The sequence below is a fragment of the Helianthus annuus genome, chromosome 12 (assembly GCF_002127325.2).
Source record: "Helianthus annuus cultivar XRQ/B chromosome 12, HanXRQr2.0-SUNRISE, whole genome shotgun sequence".
NCBI lineage: Eukaryota > Viridiplantae > Streptophyta > Magnoliopsida > Asterales > Asteraceae > Helianthus > Helianthus annuus.
Window position 1 is genome coordinate 95,977,248 of NC_035444.2, and position 13,013 is coordinate 95,990,260.

The 13,013-nt window shown below is 36.7% G+C and overlaps 2 protein-coding genes across 2 annotated transcripts; one reads left to right on the plus strand and one right to left on the minus strand.

Annotated features, from left to right (window-relative positions):
• Positions 1 to 468: 468 nt before the first annotated feature.
• On the minus strand, positions 469 to 2,733 carry LOC110892984. The gene is made up of 2 exons (XM_022140110.1): positions 975 to 2,733; positions 469 to 884 (listed from the first exon to the last, which is right to left on the minus strand). The coding sequence occupies exons 1-2, from the start codon at positions 2,731 to 2,733 to the stop codon at positions 469 to 471; spliced, it is 2,175 nt and encodes a 724-aa protein (XP_021995802.1).
• A 5,509-nt stretch (positions 2,734 to 8,242) lies between these two features.
• LOC110895143 (floral homeotic protein APETALA 2) lies at positions 8,243 to 12,770 on the plus strand. Its single transcript, XM_022142421.2, has 9 exons — positions 8,243 to 9,459; positions 9,645 to 9,670; positions 9,795 to 9,825; positions 9,922 to 10,009; positions 10,164 to 10,309; positions 11,038 to 11,082; positions 11,178 to 11,269; positions 11,372 to 11,700; positions 12,339 to 12,770. The coding sequence occupies exons 1-9, from the start codon at positions 8,957 to 8,959 to the stop codon at positions 12,492 to 12,494; spliced, it is 1,416 nt and encodes a 471-aa protein (XP_021998113.1). The 5' UTR covers positions 8,243 to 8,956; the 3' UTR covers positions 12,495 to 12,770.
• The last annotated feature ends 243 nt before the right edge of the window (positions 12,771 to 13,013 follow it).

A 13,013-nucleotide genomic window follows, 5' to 3' on the forward strand; every position in this document is an offset into this window, starting at 1 on the left:
ATAATGTTTGTTATATGTGTATTACCTAGCAAGTGTAGAGTAATGAATGTTATATATGTATTATACCTTATGGAGAAACCATCCAGGAAATTTGGTTTTAAGATCATCTTGGGGATGTGTATGTTTGAATTCACTACATTGATGACAAATATAAGAAATGAATGAAAAATACCAATTAACAGATTATGAAAAGTTAAAGATAGAAGCACTCACTTCATGTACTCCCTAACTTCTGCGCAGTTTTCGAGGACAAACCATTCCATCTTGCTTTTTTCGATGAATGATAGATATTTGTCCTTTGTTACGCCAACAGGACGACATTTGGACTCAAACACCCATAACTTTCTTTTTTCAATAACGACATCATCGTTTCTATCTGGGCAATTGAACTTAGTCTGAACATCCTTAAGGTACATTGAACAAAATGTTAGAGCTTCTTCAAACACATAACCTTCAGTTATACAACCTTCAGGCCTTGCCGGGTTTTTGACATAGTTCTTTAGTTTTTTTCATGTACCTTTCAAATGGATACATCCATCTAAAAGCTACTGGACCTCCCGCAATCGCTTCATCAGGTAAATGCACAAGTAAATGAACCATAATGTCAAAAAACGCAGGTGGATAGATCATCTCTAACTTGCATAAGATGGTAACAATGTCATCCTTTGCTTTCTTCATATCATCCACCGATAGTGTTCTAGAGCAAAGGTGCTTAAAGAACATACAAAGGTCTACTATTGGTGTAGATGTATCTTTAGTCAAAAGCCCTCTAACCCCAATCGGTATCAAACGTTGCATGAGGATATGACAGTCATGAGATTTCAACCCGGTAATGTTAGCATTGTTTTCTGTCACCCTCTTACTGATATTAGATCCAAACCCATCTGGTAATTTAACATTTTTTATAAACTGACAAAAAAGTTTTCGATCATCGGACTTGAATGATTACTTTGGGTGGGGACTTAAGAACTTGCCACCCGATTGTTTCAGCCATTGTGTCGGCCGAATGTTTAGTTTTTCCAAGTCGGACTGCGCATTTGGCGTGTCTTTGCTCTTATCGTTCATTAGAAGAGTACCGAGCAAGCTGTCGCACACATTTTTCTCTATATGCATTACATCTAAGTTATGTTTCAGCTGCAGAGAAGACCAATACTCAAGGTCAAAAAATATGCTTCTTTTGGACCAGTTCAACTCGAAATCTGACCGGGTTATCCTCCCACCTCCAAAATCTGGATGCTTGCCTGGTAGACGATTAATTAAACGACCGAGTTGAGCTTCTATGTCAGCTGGGCTAAACTGTCTCGGAGGGTCTCGTGTCTCGGGTCTCCCGTTAAAGTCGAGACTTGTTCTCCAAGGATGGTTGGCATCTAAGAACCGGCGATGACCAACATAAGAACATTTACCAGTTACACGTATTGAAGGAGCGTCTTGGTTACAAGTTGGGCATGCCATGTAGCCTTGTCCGCTCCAACCTGATAGACTACTACGGGCTGGAAAGTCATTTATGGTCCATAACAACGCCGCCTTCATTGTGAAGTATGTGTTTGTCGCTGTGTCTTTAGTACGTACACCTGTCTGCCACAATTGCTTAAGCTCATCCACTAACGGTCTAAGGAAAACGTCCATGTCTTTCCCCGGTGATTTAGGGCCAGGAATCAACAAGGTTAACATGAATGTGGACTCTCGCATGCATAGCCAGGGAGGCAGATTATATGTGGTGAGTATAACCGGCCACGTGCTATGAGTCGAGGATCCACTACCATTGTTAAAGGGATTAAAACCGTCAGCTGCAAGCCCTAAGTGAACATTTCGTGGCTCCATCGCGAAGTTTGGGTACTTTTTATCAAAGTCTTGCCATGCAGATCCATCAACTGGATGACGCATAGTCCCATCTTCCGATCGTCCGGTACTATGCCATATCATATCTTTCGTTGTGTGCCTTGAACAATACAAACGTTGTAGTCTAGGTGTCAAAGGAAAGTATCGTAACACCTTACGAGCCACCTTCGTGCCTTTTGTGTCTTTATCGACCCATCGACTCTCATTACAAACGGGACAATTTTGCAAGGACTCGTTTTCTTTCCAAAAGAGAGCACAATCATTTGTGCACACATCTATCATCTCATATGCCAAACCAATCTTCTTAAATGTCTTCTTAGCTACATAATACGAGGGGGGAATCTTGTTGCCTTCTGGCATTGACTCTCGCAACAACGAGAGGAGTCGATCTACTGCTTCATTTTGCAAATGGTACGTATCCTTTATATTCAAAAGCCTTGCTAAAAAGTCAATAGAAGAAAACTTGGTACAACCAGGATATAATTCTGTTTCAACTTCCTTTACCAGGTCTTCAAAATCATCAACAACACCGCTACTATCTCCATTCGAGTTCTCTTGGTTAAGGTATGTATCTTCTTCCATACGCTCCCCCCTAATGTCTTCAATAACGTTTACCATACCGTCTTGTGGCGCAACATCGTTTACTTCTGCAATTGGGGTCGTGTCCCCGTGATAGGTCCACTTCGTGTATTCCTTCCAAAAACTGTTAATTACCAAATGGTATTTCATTTCTGCCATAGTTTTTAAGCCGGAATTTTTACATTTGGTACACGGGCATCTAACTTCATCGTGGTATTTTATCACTTTTTCACACATCTCGATAAATGACTTGAGTCCTTGCTTGTAGTGAGGTGAATGACGTGGGGAATCAATCCAACTTTTATCGATAGACATTATGCAGCTGAAAGAAAATCTAATTTAGGATTAACAAGACAAGGGTAGGCTGCTAAACCCACTTTTTGAACACTTTATCTCATATGTGAAATTACATGATTGTTTGTTTAAGAAAAATTCGGCAGCATTTCCTCTTAGCTCCCAAGTATATATGTAATGATATATATACCCGAGGAGCAAAGAGAAAATGATAACCGAATCCTTCTTAAACAAACAATCATGTAATACACATTCACATCCTAAATGAGATAAAGTATTCAAAAAGCAGTCCCAAGATAAACGGGGACAACCCGAAATTAATGTCTAAATCAATTTCGGGCGGGTATTTCTAAGCTCGTTATGTTTAAAATGATTAATTCAAACACAGGCACAGTTTTTTAAGCTTGTTATGTTCTTAATGATTGTTTTAAATTTTGGGCGGACCGTTATGTTTAATCATGATTTCAATTTCGATTGGGTATTTTCTTAGCTCGTTATGTTTGAAATGATGAATTCAATATCAGACACGATTTTTAAGCTCGTAATGTTCTTCATAATGGTTTATATTTCGGGCGGGTATTTTCATAGCTCCTTTTGTTTTAAATGATTATTTCAATATTGGCGGGTATTTTCTATGTCCGTTATGTTTTAAATGATGATTTTAATATAAAGAGGGTATTTCCTAACTAATATATATTCGTCAAATTTAAATATAAATGTTTAAAAACCTAAACACAAATATACAAATTATGAAACTTTAACATTTTTTTCAAACCTATACATTTGCATCCTTACACACACATTTGCATACTTTATACAAACATACATACTAACATACACATTTTTCACCAACATACTAACATATACCTACATACATACATTCATTCATACACTTACATACCCACATACATGCTTACATACACCTACATACACAAATACATTGATTTTCATATACACATTTTCCCCAAATACACCTACATTATACATTTGACATACTAACATATACCTACACTATACATTTACATACCTAAACAGACAATAATTCATTTACATACAAATATACATCTTTACATACACATACATACACCTACATACACAAATACATAAACCTACATATACTCATTTTCACTAAATACACCTACATTATACATTTTCTCAAACATTTACATACAAATATACATCCTTACATACACCTACATACACATACATACACCTACATACACAAATACATACACCTACATATACTCATTTTCACCAAATACACCTACATTATACATTTAACATACTAACACATACCTACATTATACATTTACATACCAAAACAAAAAATTATTCAACATCTAAACTTTGAAAAAAAATACATATAAAACTAACCGTATTTTCAAGTTTCCAAGAGATGTAGACCGCGTAGACGAGGTAGTGACCGGAGAAGTGACGGTGGTGATCGGAGAAGTGATGGTGATGATCCGATTTCACTACCAAACACACAAAAACACACAAAAATATATAAAAATTAAAGCCTATCATATGTATATAACAAAAATAAAGAAGAAATGTAACAAAAACAAAGGTTTACTAACCGATTTGGGCAAAATTCGCTTGTTTCCGGTGGTAGATGGAAGTTGTTTGGGGGAAAAGTGAAGAAAGAGGGAGAAATTCGCGCTGTATAGGGACTGATGTTTTTTGACCATTAGCGGCGACGTCTTGTCGCCGGTATTGATGACTGTCGCCGGTAAAGGTTTGACCAGAGATAAGGATTGTGTGGCTAGGGATTAAAGTTCTGACAAACACTTTTAGCGGAGACAGTCTGTCACCGGTATTGATTGGTTTTTGTCGCCGCTAATAACTTTTAATTCCCCAACCGTTAGATCAGGATTTTGATCAACGGCTGGGGTTTGGTTTCAGCATCTGGCACGCCGATCGACCAATAGCGGCGACGTTTGGCCTGTCGCCGCTAATGGTGTCGCCGCTAAAAGTATATTATTCTTGTAGTGCTCTTACTGATTCAGCGTACTTAATGGTTCAGACCTCTTATTAGTTCAGCACTTAACCATTCAGAATTTGCCAAACAACCCTAAGATACGTGTAAAATTGTTTAGTGCAAACTTAATTACTTAAGTATTTTCTAACCAATAAGCACTCGATAAATCGAGGTATACGCACACAACAAAATGAGAAAGTGTTCGAAGCACTTTAAATCATGAAACCAATATTAATGTTCGGTTTGCACGTATATTGGAGTTCATACGTATGTTGCTGTTATTGCTAACAAATAAAAACGGACTAAGAATAAAAAAAACGTATATGCAAAGTCTATTTGATCTCCTTATAAGGGTTCCTTAGGCTTAAGGGTGTGGGACATGGGTTGGGTTATCAATCGTCATATAGAACCATTAGTGGATTGCTACACCACCCCCTTGGCTCATCCATTATGGTTGGCATAGATTAAACCATGGCAACCATGAGTCTCATTTCCTTTTTTAATATTTCATTTTCCTTTTCAGAAAATTAAATTAAAATAAGAGAATTGTGGTTTGGGTCATGACCACACCCTTAGGGTAGTCGTTTTAGATTATGGATTAGAAGTGGGTGACATGACGCTAATGTGGAGGGTCATTGTGAACATCAGGATCATGACCACACCCTATAGCCTTATAGATTATATATATTGCGATGCTTACTTGTTTCATTAGCCAAATCTAAGGGTTTCCTTATAGATTATATTTTTTTTGAAAGGTTAACTATATAAAAAACCAACCGGCCGTCTAAGCTAAAAAACACGCAAGGCCGCCACACAAACAAACACTACATCATGTACATAGGGAATTTACACCATTCATCCCAGACCAAATTGCCATGAATGGATCTATTTTTAAACCAAAAAAAAAACTAAGAGTTTTAACCTCCCTAAAGATGTTATCCTCGTTTCCGCTGCCATTGGCGAAAATCTGCATGTTTCTCGCTTTCCAGATGCACCAACACTTAATAACGACCAAGCCTTTGAATATCTCTTTTGAATCCTTAATCCCAGCCCAACTTTTATGCATCTCAAATATATAACAAAAAGAAAAAGCGAAGAAAGGCTGCATTTTTACCCAAGCGTTGAACTTACTCCAAACACGATGAACCGAGAGGCAAGCCGTGAAGAGATGTTCCATAGTTTCTGTGGCATCGTTGCAGAATCCGCATAATCCTGAACCCACCGATATATTCCTTTTGATTAACGCGCTTTTAGTCGGGAGGCGATCCATAGTCGCCCTCCAAACGAGAATGTTACACTTTTGCCGGAACCCACCTACACCTTCTGACCGAAAAAGAGCAAACTGGCAGCTCCTGATCAATGGAAAAAGCTTTGAACGATTGAGTCGAATATATACCTGAGGCGCTGGGAGTCCATCTCCATCTATCTTTCGATCCCGACGTGTGCAAACCATCCAGCAGCCCCGAGCAGCCTTGCAGCTCCGCTACCTCCACCGAAGTAACCGGTTGCCTGGACCAATCCCACTCCACCGAATTCGACCCACCTGATACAGGAATCTGATCTTTAACCCTACAGCTTTTCTTATTTTCCAGGGCAAACAAAGAAGGCCATAAATCCATTAACGGGTCGTCCCCAACCCAGTGATCTATCCAAAACCGAATACTGCTCCCATCCCTCACGTTACCTTTGAAATAATAGTGGATCCTTTTTCCCCTTAAAAGAATCTTAGACACCAAACAAACAATATTTTTCCACACTCCCGACATTGCCCGATTAGAAGGCAAAAACGATCATTTTCTCGACTTCCCATGGCACGCCAGGACAACTCTTCTCCAAAGACTTTGTTCCTCCACTTTATACCTCCAAACCCATTTAGTGAGAAGGGCTTCGTTCGTCGTTTTGAGATTGCATAAACCTAGACCGCCAAGTCTTTTAGGGAGCGTAACTTTATCCCACGCCACTCAATGCATTTTTTTAACCTCCTCCGTGCCACCCCACAGAAAATTACTCATAAGAGATTCCAAGGTTTGAGCAACTTTAACCGGCATCTTGAAAATAGAAAGATAATAAACGGGAAGACTCTCGAGAACCACTTTGATCAAAACAACCCGGCCTCCGATAGAAAGCAAGTGAGCTTTCCAAGAAGAAAGGCGATTTCTAAAAATTTCAACAATCGGATCCCAATTAGAGATTCTATTCATATTTTCCCCAAGCGGTATACCGAGACACCTAAACAGAAAACTCCCTTTTTTACATCCTACCAACTCCGCCCAATTATCCACCTCATTTTCACCCACCCCTACTCCAAATAAGTTCGATTTGTGGATATTAATTTTCAAACCCGAACACGCATGGAACACCCGCAGAATTCTCGCAATCGATAAGAAATTCTCCTTATACCACTCCCCAAGAATTAACGCATCATCGGCATAAAAAAGGTGTGACACCACCGGGCCCCCATTAGGGAGTTTCACCCCATTAAATCTCCCCACCTCACAAGCTTTAACCACTAAACACGACAAAGCTTCAATAACAATAAGGAAAAGGAAAGGGGACAAAGGATCACCTTGACGAAGGCCTGTCTGACACGAAAACGCAGATGTCAGAGAGCCATTGACCAATACCGAAGAGCTGGCTGATTTTAAAACCCCTTTAACCCAGTTGCACCACTTACAAGGGAAACCCATTTGATGCATTAAGTCTAAAATGAACTCCCAATTGACGTTATCATATGCCTTTTCGAAGTCGATTTTGAAAATAAAAACTTTTTTACCCGATTTTTTAAGCCAAGACCAAGTCTCGCTTAAAATCATTGGGCTGTCAAGGATGTACCTGTCTTTGACGAACGCCGATTGGGACCCGGATATAATATTACCAATCACCTTTTTCAAGCGGTTAGCTAAGATCTTAGAAATAACCTTACTGATAACCCCGATAAGGTTAATAGGACGATAATCCCTTAAACCAATCGGGTCCTTAGTTTTAGGAATGAGGGTGACATATGCCCAGAGCCATAAAACTGATCCCACTTGTTTCATTTTCCTAATAGATTATATATATTGCGATGATTACTTGTTTCATTAACCAAATCTAGTTAATTATGATTTATAAATGTTAAAGTTGCTAATAATTAAGCAGATTTCCCACTTGTTTCACAAGAAAATACACTTATCCACATAGCTAGTTTTTCATCCATTTACTTATAAATTACATAAAAGTTTCCTTACGAAAGTAAACCTTAGAAGAACGGGAATACTAGTTATAGAAGTCATTTGTGATGGGTAGAAAACCAAAAATATGAAAGACAAGGGCAAAAGGGTAAAAACAAAAGAAACAGAAGGACCAATAATGATGATAAAAATTGAATGAATGAATGAATGAATGAGAAGGTTTGATGATATATAGGGATACATAGTACCGACACTTATGTAATTAATTAACATTAACTAATTAAGGAAATGGAGTAATTAGTCATCTTTCTAGTCTAGGTGTCTCCAATTTCCTTTCCTGGATATATAATATAATTGTAGAGAGAGAGAAAAAAACTGTGTTTTCATTGGTGACTACTTATTATTATTATTCCCATTATACATATTATACTTCTTTTTTCGATTTCGTTAACGTCGGAAAGCTGTCTAAGAAAAAGATGGTTGCTTCTCTGTCCACCTATCTTTCTCTCTCTAAACATAATCTATATGTGTGTGTGTATATATGTTCACATATAGTGTGTAAATGAGAAGATTACAAGAAAGAAAGTTAGGTTTCAATTTTGGGTAAAGTATTACAATCCAAACAAAGAGAAAGCAGGTTCACAAGAACACCAAAGTGAAACTCACTCACACATGCTCAGAGAGCTTTAATATATGCATATATTTGTGTATGTATAGGTAGAGAGAGAGAGATGGATTTGCTGTATAAGGCAGTTGGTTGTCTTGACCAGAGAGATTTTTCACACACAAACACACACAAGATCTAATGAGAGATTCACCCACATCCACACCAACACCAACACCAACATATATCTACCCTATCTATGTGAGTATATTTATGTCTGTAGCCCACCTTCTACCTATGAAAACCCTAGCTAGGTTTATTGTTCTTTGCTTGTGGTTTTAGACCTACCCACAAAAGAGAAAGATAAAAAAAGAAAACAACCCAATTTTAATCATTATATACACCTCTCATATCACACATCTCACTTCCTAGAGAGAGAGTAAAAAAAGTGTGTTTCTTCTTGATATTTTGTTGTGTTTGAAGAAAGAAATGTGGGATCTAAACGGGTTTCCTGATCGGAGGGTGTTAGAAGAAGAACATGAGGATAATAACAAGGGTAAACGGGTCGGGTCGATGTCGAATTCTAGCTCCTCCGCCGTGGTTATGGAAGAAGACGATGAGGAAGATTCAGAAAGAGAGAGTCCAAGAAAACGGTTGTTTGGTTTTCCCATGCCGGATCCGCCGGTGACCAGACAGTTTTTTCCGGTGGAGGAGTCTGAGGTGGGACCCACAACCTCCGGTGGAGGTGAAGGTGAAAGTGTGGGTTCACCAGCGGCTAGTTTTCCGACTGCTCACTGGTTTGGTGTGAAATTCTGCCACCAGTCATCGGATCCTTTAGCTGGTGTTTCTAATGGGTTGATCGGAAAGAGTGCTACCGCCTCGGTGGTTCCTCAGCCGCTTAAGAAAAGCCGCCGCGGACCGCGGTCTAGAAGCTCCCAGTACCGTGGAGTTACCTTTTACCGGCGAACCGGCCGGTGGGAATCACATATATGGTAGGGTTGCTTCCATTCTATTTGCAATTTATAATTTATTTTTTATTAATATTAGTTTCTACCCCTTTTTCGGCTCTTCTTTGTTTATTTGTTTATGAACAATATTATAAAAGATATTAGAAACACATTTTCTTGTTCAAGAATAATTTTTACAGAATTAATTAATTTTTTTTTGCATGACTCAGGGACTGTGGCAAACAAGTTTATTTAGGTACGGCTGCATTTCTTTCTGAACTCAGATTTCCTTTTATAAAGATTTAATTTAAACAATAAATAGATAAATATAAATAAATAATTTGTTGATTCATTCATTACGGTTTCTTGGTATAACATAGGTGGATTCGACACCGCACACTCAGCAGCACGGTAAGCGCGATATATGTATAATATCGATCGATTAGTTTCGTTTATGTAAGTCCATTTTTATAAAATGCCGATTTAATATGAATGACTATGATATAGGGCATACGATAGGGCAGCCATCAAGTTCCGGGGAATGGAAGCTGATATAAACTATAACCTTGAAGATTATCAAGAAGATCTAAAACAGGTTAATTAATTACTGTTCTTAAGTATGTGTGTTTTCACTTTGTGTGTGTGTGTGTGTGTTTTGTTTTCAAGAAACACACAACAAAGTGTTTTGAGTTGTTAAGTATGGTGTTTTAAGTATTTGTGACATGGTGTTTTGTAAACAACACAAACAGATGAGCAATCTAACAAAGGAAGAATTTGTGCATGTACTAAGGAGACAAAGTACAGGATTTCCAAGAGGAAGTTCAAAATACAGAGGTGTTACTTTGCATAAATGTGGTAGATGGGAAGCTAGAATGGGCCAATTCTTAGGCAAAAAGTATGTTTTTCCTTTTCTATTGTTTATTTATGAGGCAAACTGTTTTCAGTTTTAAATTAAGGAAACATTATATATTCACAATTACAAGTTATACATGAGATACAAGATGGATATACTTGTACTAAAATCGGGTACTATATATTACATTTCTAATCGTACTTTCTTAATATACCCTGGTTGATTTTTCGGGCTATATTAACTATTTTAACTCGGTCATGTTAACCCAAGTGTAACACTTATTGCCCTTAATTTTTTTTTTCTAATCATACCTTCTTAATATATCATGGTTGATTTGTAAGGTTATATTAACCATTTTACCCTTGTTACGTTAACCCAAGTGTAACACCCATTGCCACTTAATCTTTTTTTGTTTTTTTTTTTTTTAAAGTTGAAGGATGATTTAAATATTTTATTACATTTTCTTTAAATGATATGTTGCAACAATAAATAAGCAGAAGGTTTTGTATATTTATATAATTTTGGAGATGCCTATCTCTAGCTACCTATGTAGCTACTTAACACATTCTTCTCTTTACCTTTAAGTTTGTTCTCTCCTTTTTCTTTTCCTTTGTTTATTTTGTTTTACTCATAATAGATGCTTCCCCCTTTTCTTGATAGTAAGTAAAATCAACAAACAAGACACTTAGGATTTGTTTCCTCTTTTAGGTTATTTAATTAATGATGGTTTTTAGTCAAGTTTGATGTTTAAGGTTTATGTGATTTAACAGGTATGTGTATCTTGGTCTGTTTGATACAGAAGTTGAAGCAGCCAGGTAAAGTAATAGTTTCTTAACTTTTGATGGACTTAATTTGTCAAAGCTTAAATCTAAAGGGTTTTACTAGAAGTGTGATTTTTTGTTTTATCTAGGGCTTATGACAAGGCTGCTATTAAATGCAATGGAAAGGCTGCTGTTACAAATTTTGATCCAAGTATATATGAGAATGAGCTCAATTTGACTGGTAAAAGCATTATACATATATTTATTTTGAAATCGATATTCTTTTCTTTTTATCTACTAAATATAAATCTCTCTCTCTCTCTCTCTCTCTTTTCTTTTACAGAATGTTCAAGTAATAGCAACGATAACCACAATAATGAATCATCAGAACATAATCTTGACTTGAGCTTAGGTGGTGGCTCGACGTCAAATATGACTAGTAATCGAGAAGAAAATGGTCATTTTGTAAGGCGTGATAGTTCTGACCCAATGCAACTTGGTTTTAGACCTATGGAACGGAATGAAGCGAATACATTACATCTTTTGAGCCATACTAATCCTGAGTTTACAAATCAGAATGAAATGCATGGATACAAACATTTTATGAGACCCGTTGATTCATCTATGCATCATATGTTCAATCCACCGTTCTTCAATTCATCAAGTCATCAAGTTAGTGCCCGGCTTCTCTCTTTTTTTCATTTTATATATCCACTATTCTCTTCTGATCTTGATCAACGCTGTCATAACCTGCATCCATTAAGAATAACAACAAAATAATTATTATAGATTCAGAGTCTCAAATAAACATTATAATCTTACAATATGAATCTTATCCTATTGTTTGGCTTTATAAATTATTAAGAGGGGCAAGTGGGAACTAGTGGTCACAAACCATACAAAAACATCATGTCATTTGTAGACGAATTTTAGCTTTTGCACCCTCAACACATATATACATAAACTTATTATTATTATTAGCCAATAAGTAAAAGAGAAATTAGACGGATTATACACTTGTTGGATCTAAATATAAATATTAAATAAATCTAATTAACTAATGTAAAAAAAAAAAAAAAAAAAAAAAAAAAAAAAAAACCCCTCTTTAGATAAAGCTTCATTATCAAACAAATATATTTAATAATTTTAGCAACCAACAATGTTATATTATATTGTTGTCTATAAAGGCAAATAAATGACTGAATTTCGGGAAACCCTTGATTAGCTTCAAATATACAATATCGTGTTTCAATGACTTTTGCATACATTCAAATTCTAAGTTAACTTATATAACTTGTTGAATAATGCAGATGCAGTTTTCAAGCAGCACATTAGAAGGAGGAAATGATTTACCTGTGACTTCAAGTGCAAGCAATGTTAATGCCAACGGTCCTCCTCTACACCAAATCTATGCAATGAGTGCTGCAGCATCATCACGATTCCCACAACAAAGATTTAACATCTAAACAGCAAACCACCCCCCCCCCCCCCCCACACACACATTGTATATGGTTATCATCTTTATATGAATCCTATATTCATAATCTTCCCAAACCCCTAAAAAACAAAAGGTAACCTTCATATTTTGTGTGTTAAAATGAAGAAAGCAAATTAGTGATCTTTGCAATTTATACAAGATTGTAAAGATCAATGTTATGTGGTAGATATACAGCAACTAAGATCCGAACAATATTGGTCAAATTTATGCTATATTTTATATGATTAAGCATTTTTATTCTTAATGAGGAAAACGTTACCAATGGTGTGGTGGTACGTTGGTGAAGACAAAGTCAAGGTTTGGGAGAGGGTGGTTTTGGGTTCAAGTCTTACAGACGACAAAAATTAAAAGAAAGTTTAAAAACACAGGAAAACGTTAATTTATTGTATATGAGAAGTCTCCAAATTCAAAGCAGTTTTTAATGCTCCATTGTCAAGAATGGAGTGTAAAGAAAGGTATCTTAAGTCGATGTTGTTGTTTGACTTTA

Bases quoted from the DNA above. Each gene is read 5' to 3' on its own strand.
- LOC110895143 (XM_022142421.2), top strand. From the start codon at position 8,957: ATGTGGGATCTAAACGGGTTTCCTGATCGGAGGGTGTTAGAAGAAGAA. The intron at 11,083-11,177 runs GTAAAGTAATAG...TGTTTTATCTAG, and splicing joins ACAGAAGTTGAAGCAGCCAG to GGCTTATGACAAGGCTGCTA. The intron at 11,270-11,371 runs GTAAAAGCATTA...TTTCTTTTACAG, and splicing joins GAATGAGCTCAATTTGACTG to AATGTTCAAGTAATAGCAAC.
- LOC110892984 (XM_022140110.1), bottom strand. From the start codon at position 2,733: ATGTCTATCGATAAAAGTTGGATTGATTCCCCACGTCATTCACCTCAC. The intron at 885-974 runs GCAAGTTCTTAA...TTAAATTACCAG, and splicing joins ATGGCTGAAACAATCGGGTG to ATGGGTTTGGATCTAATATC.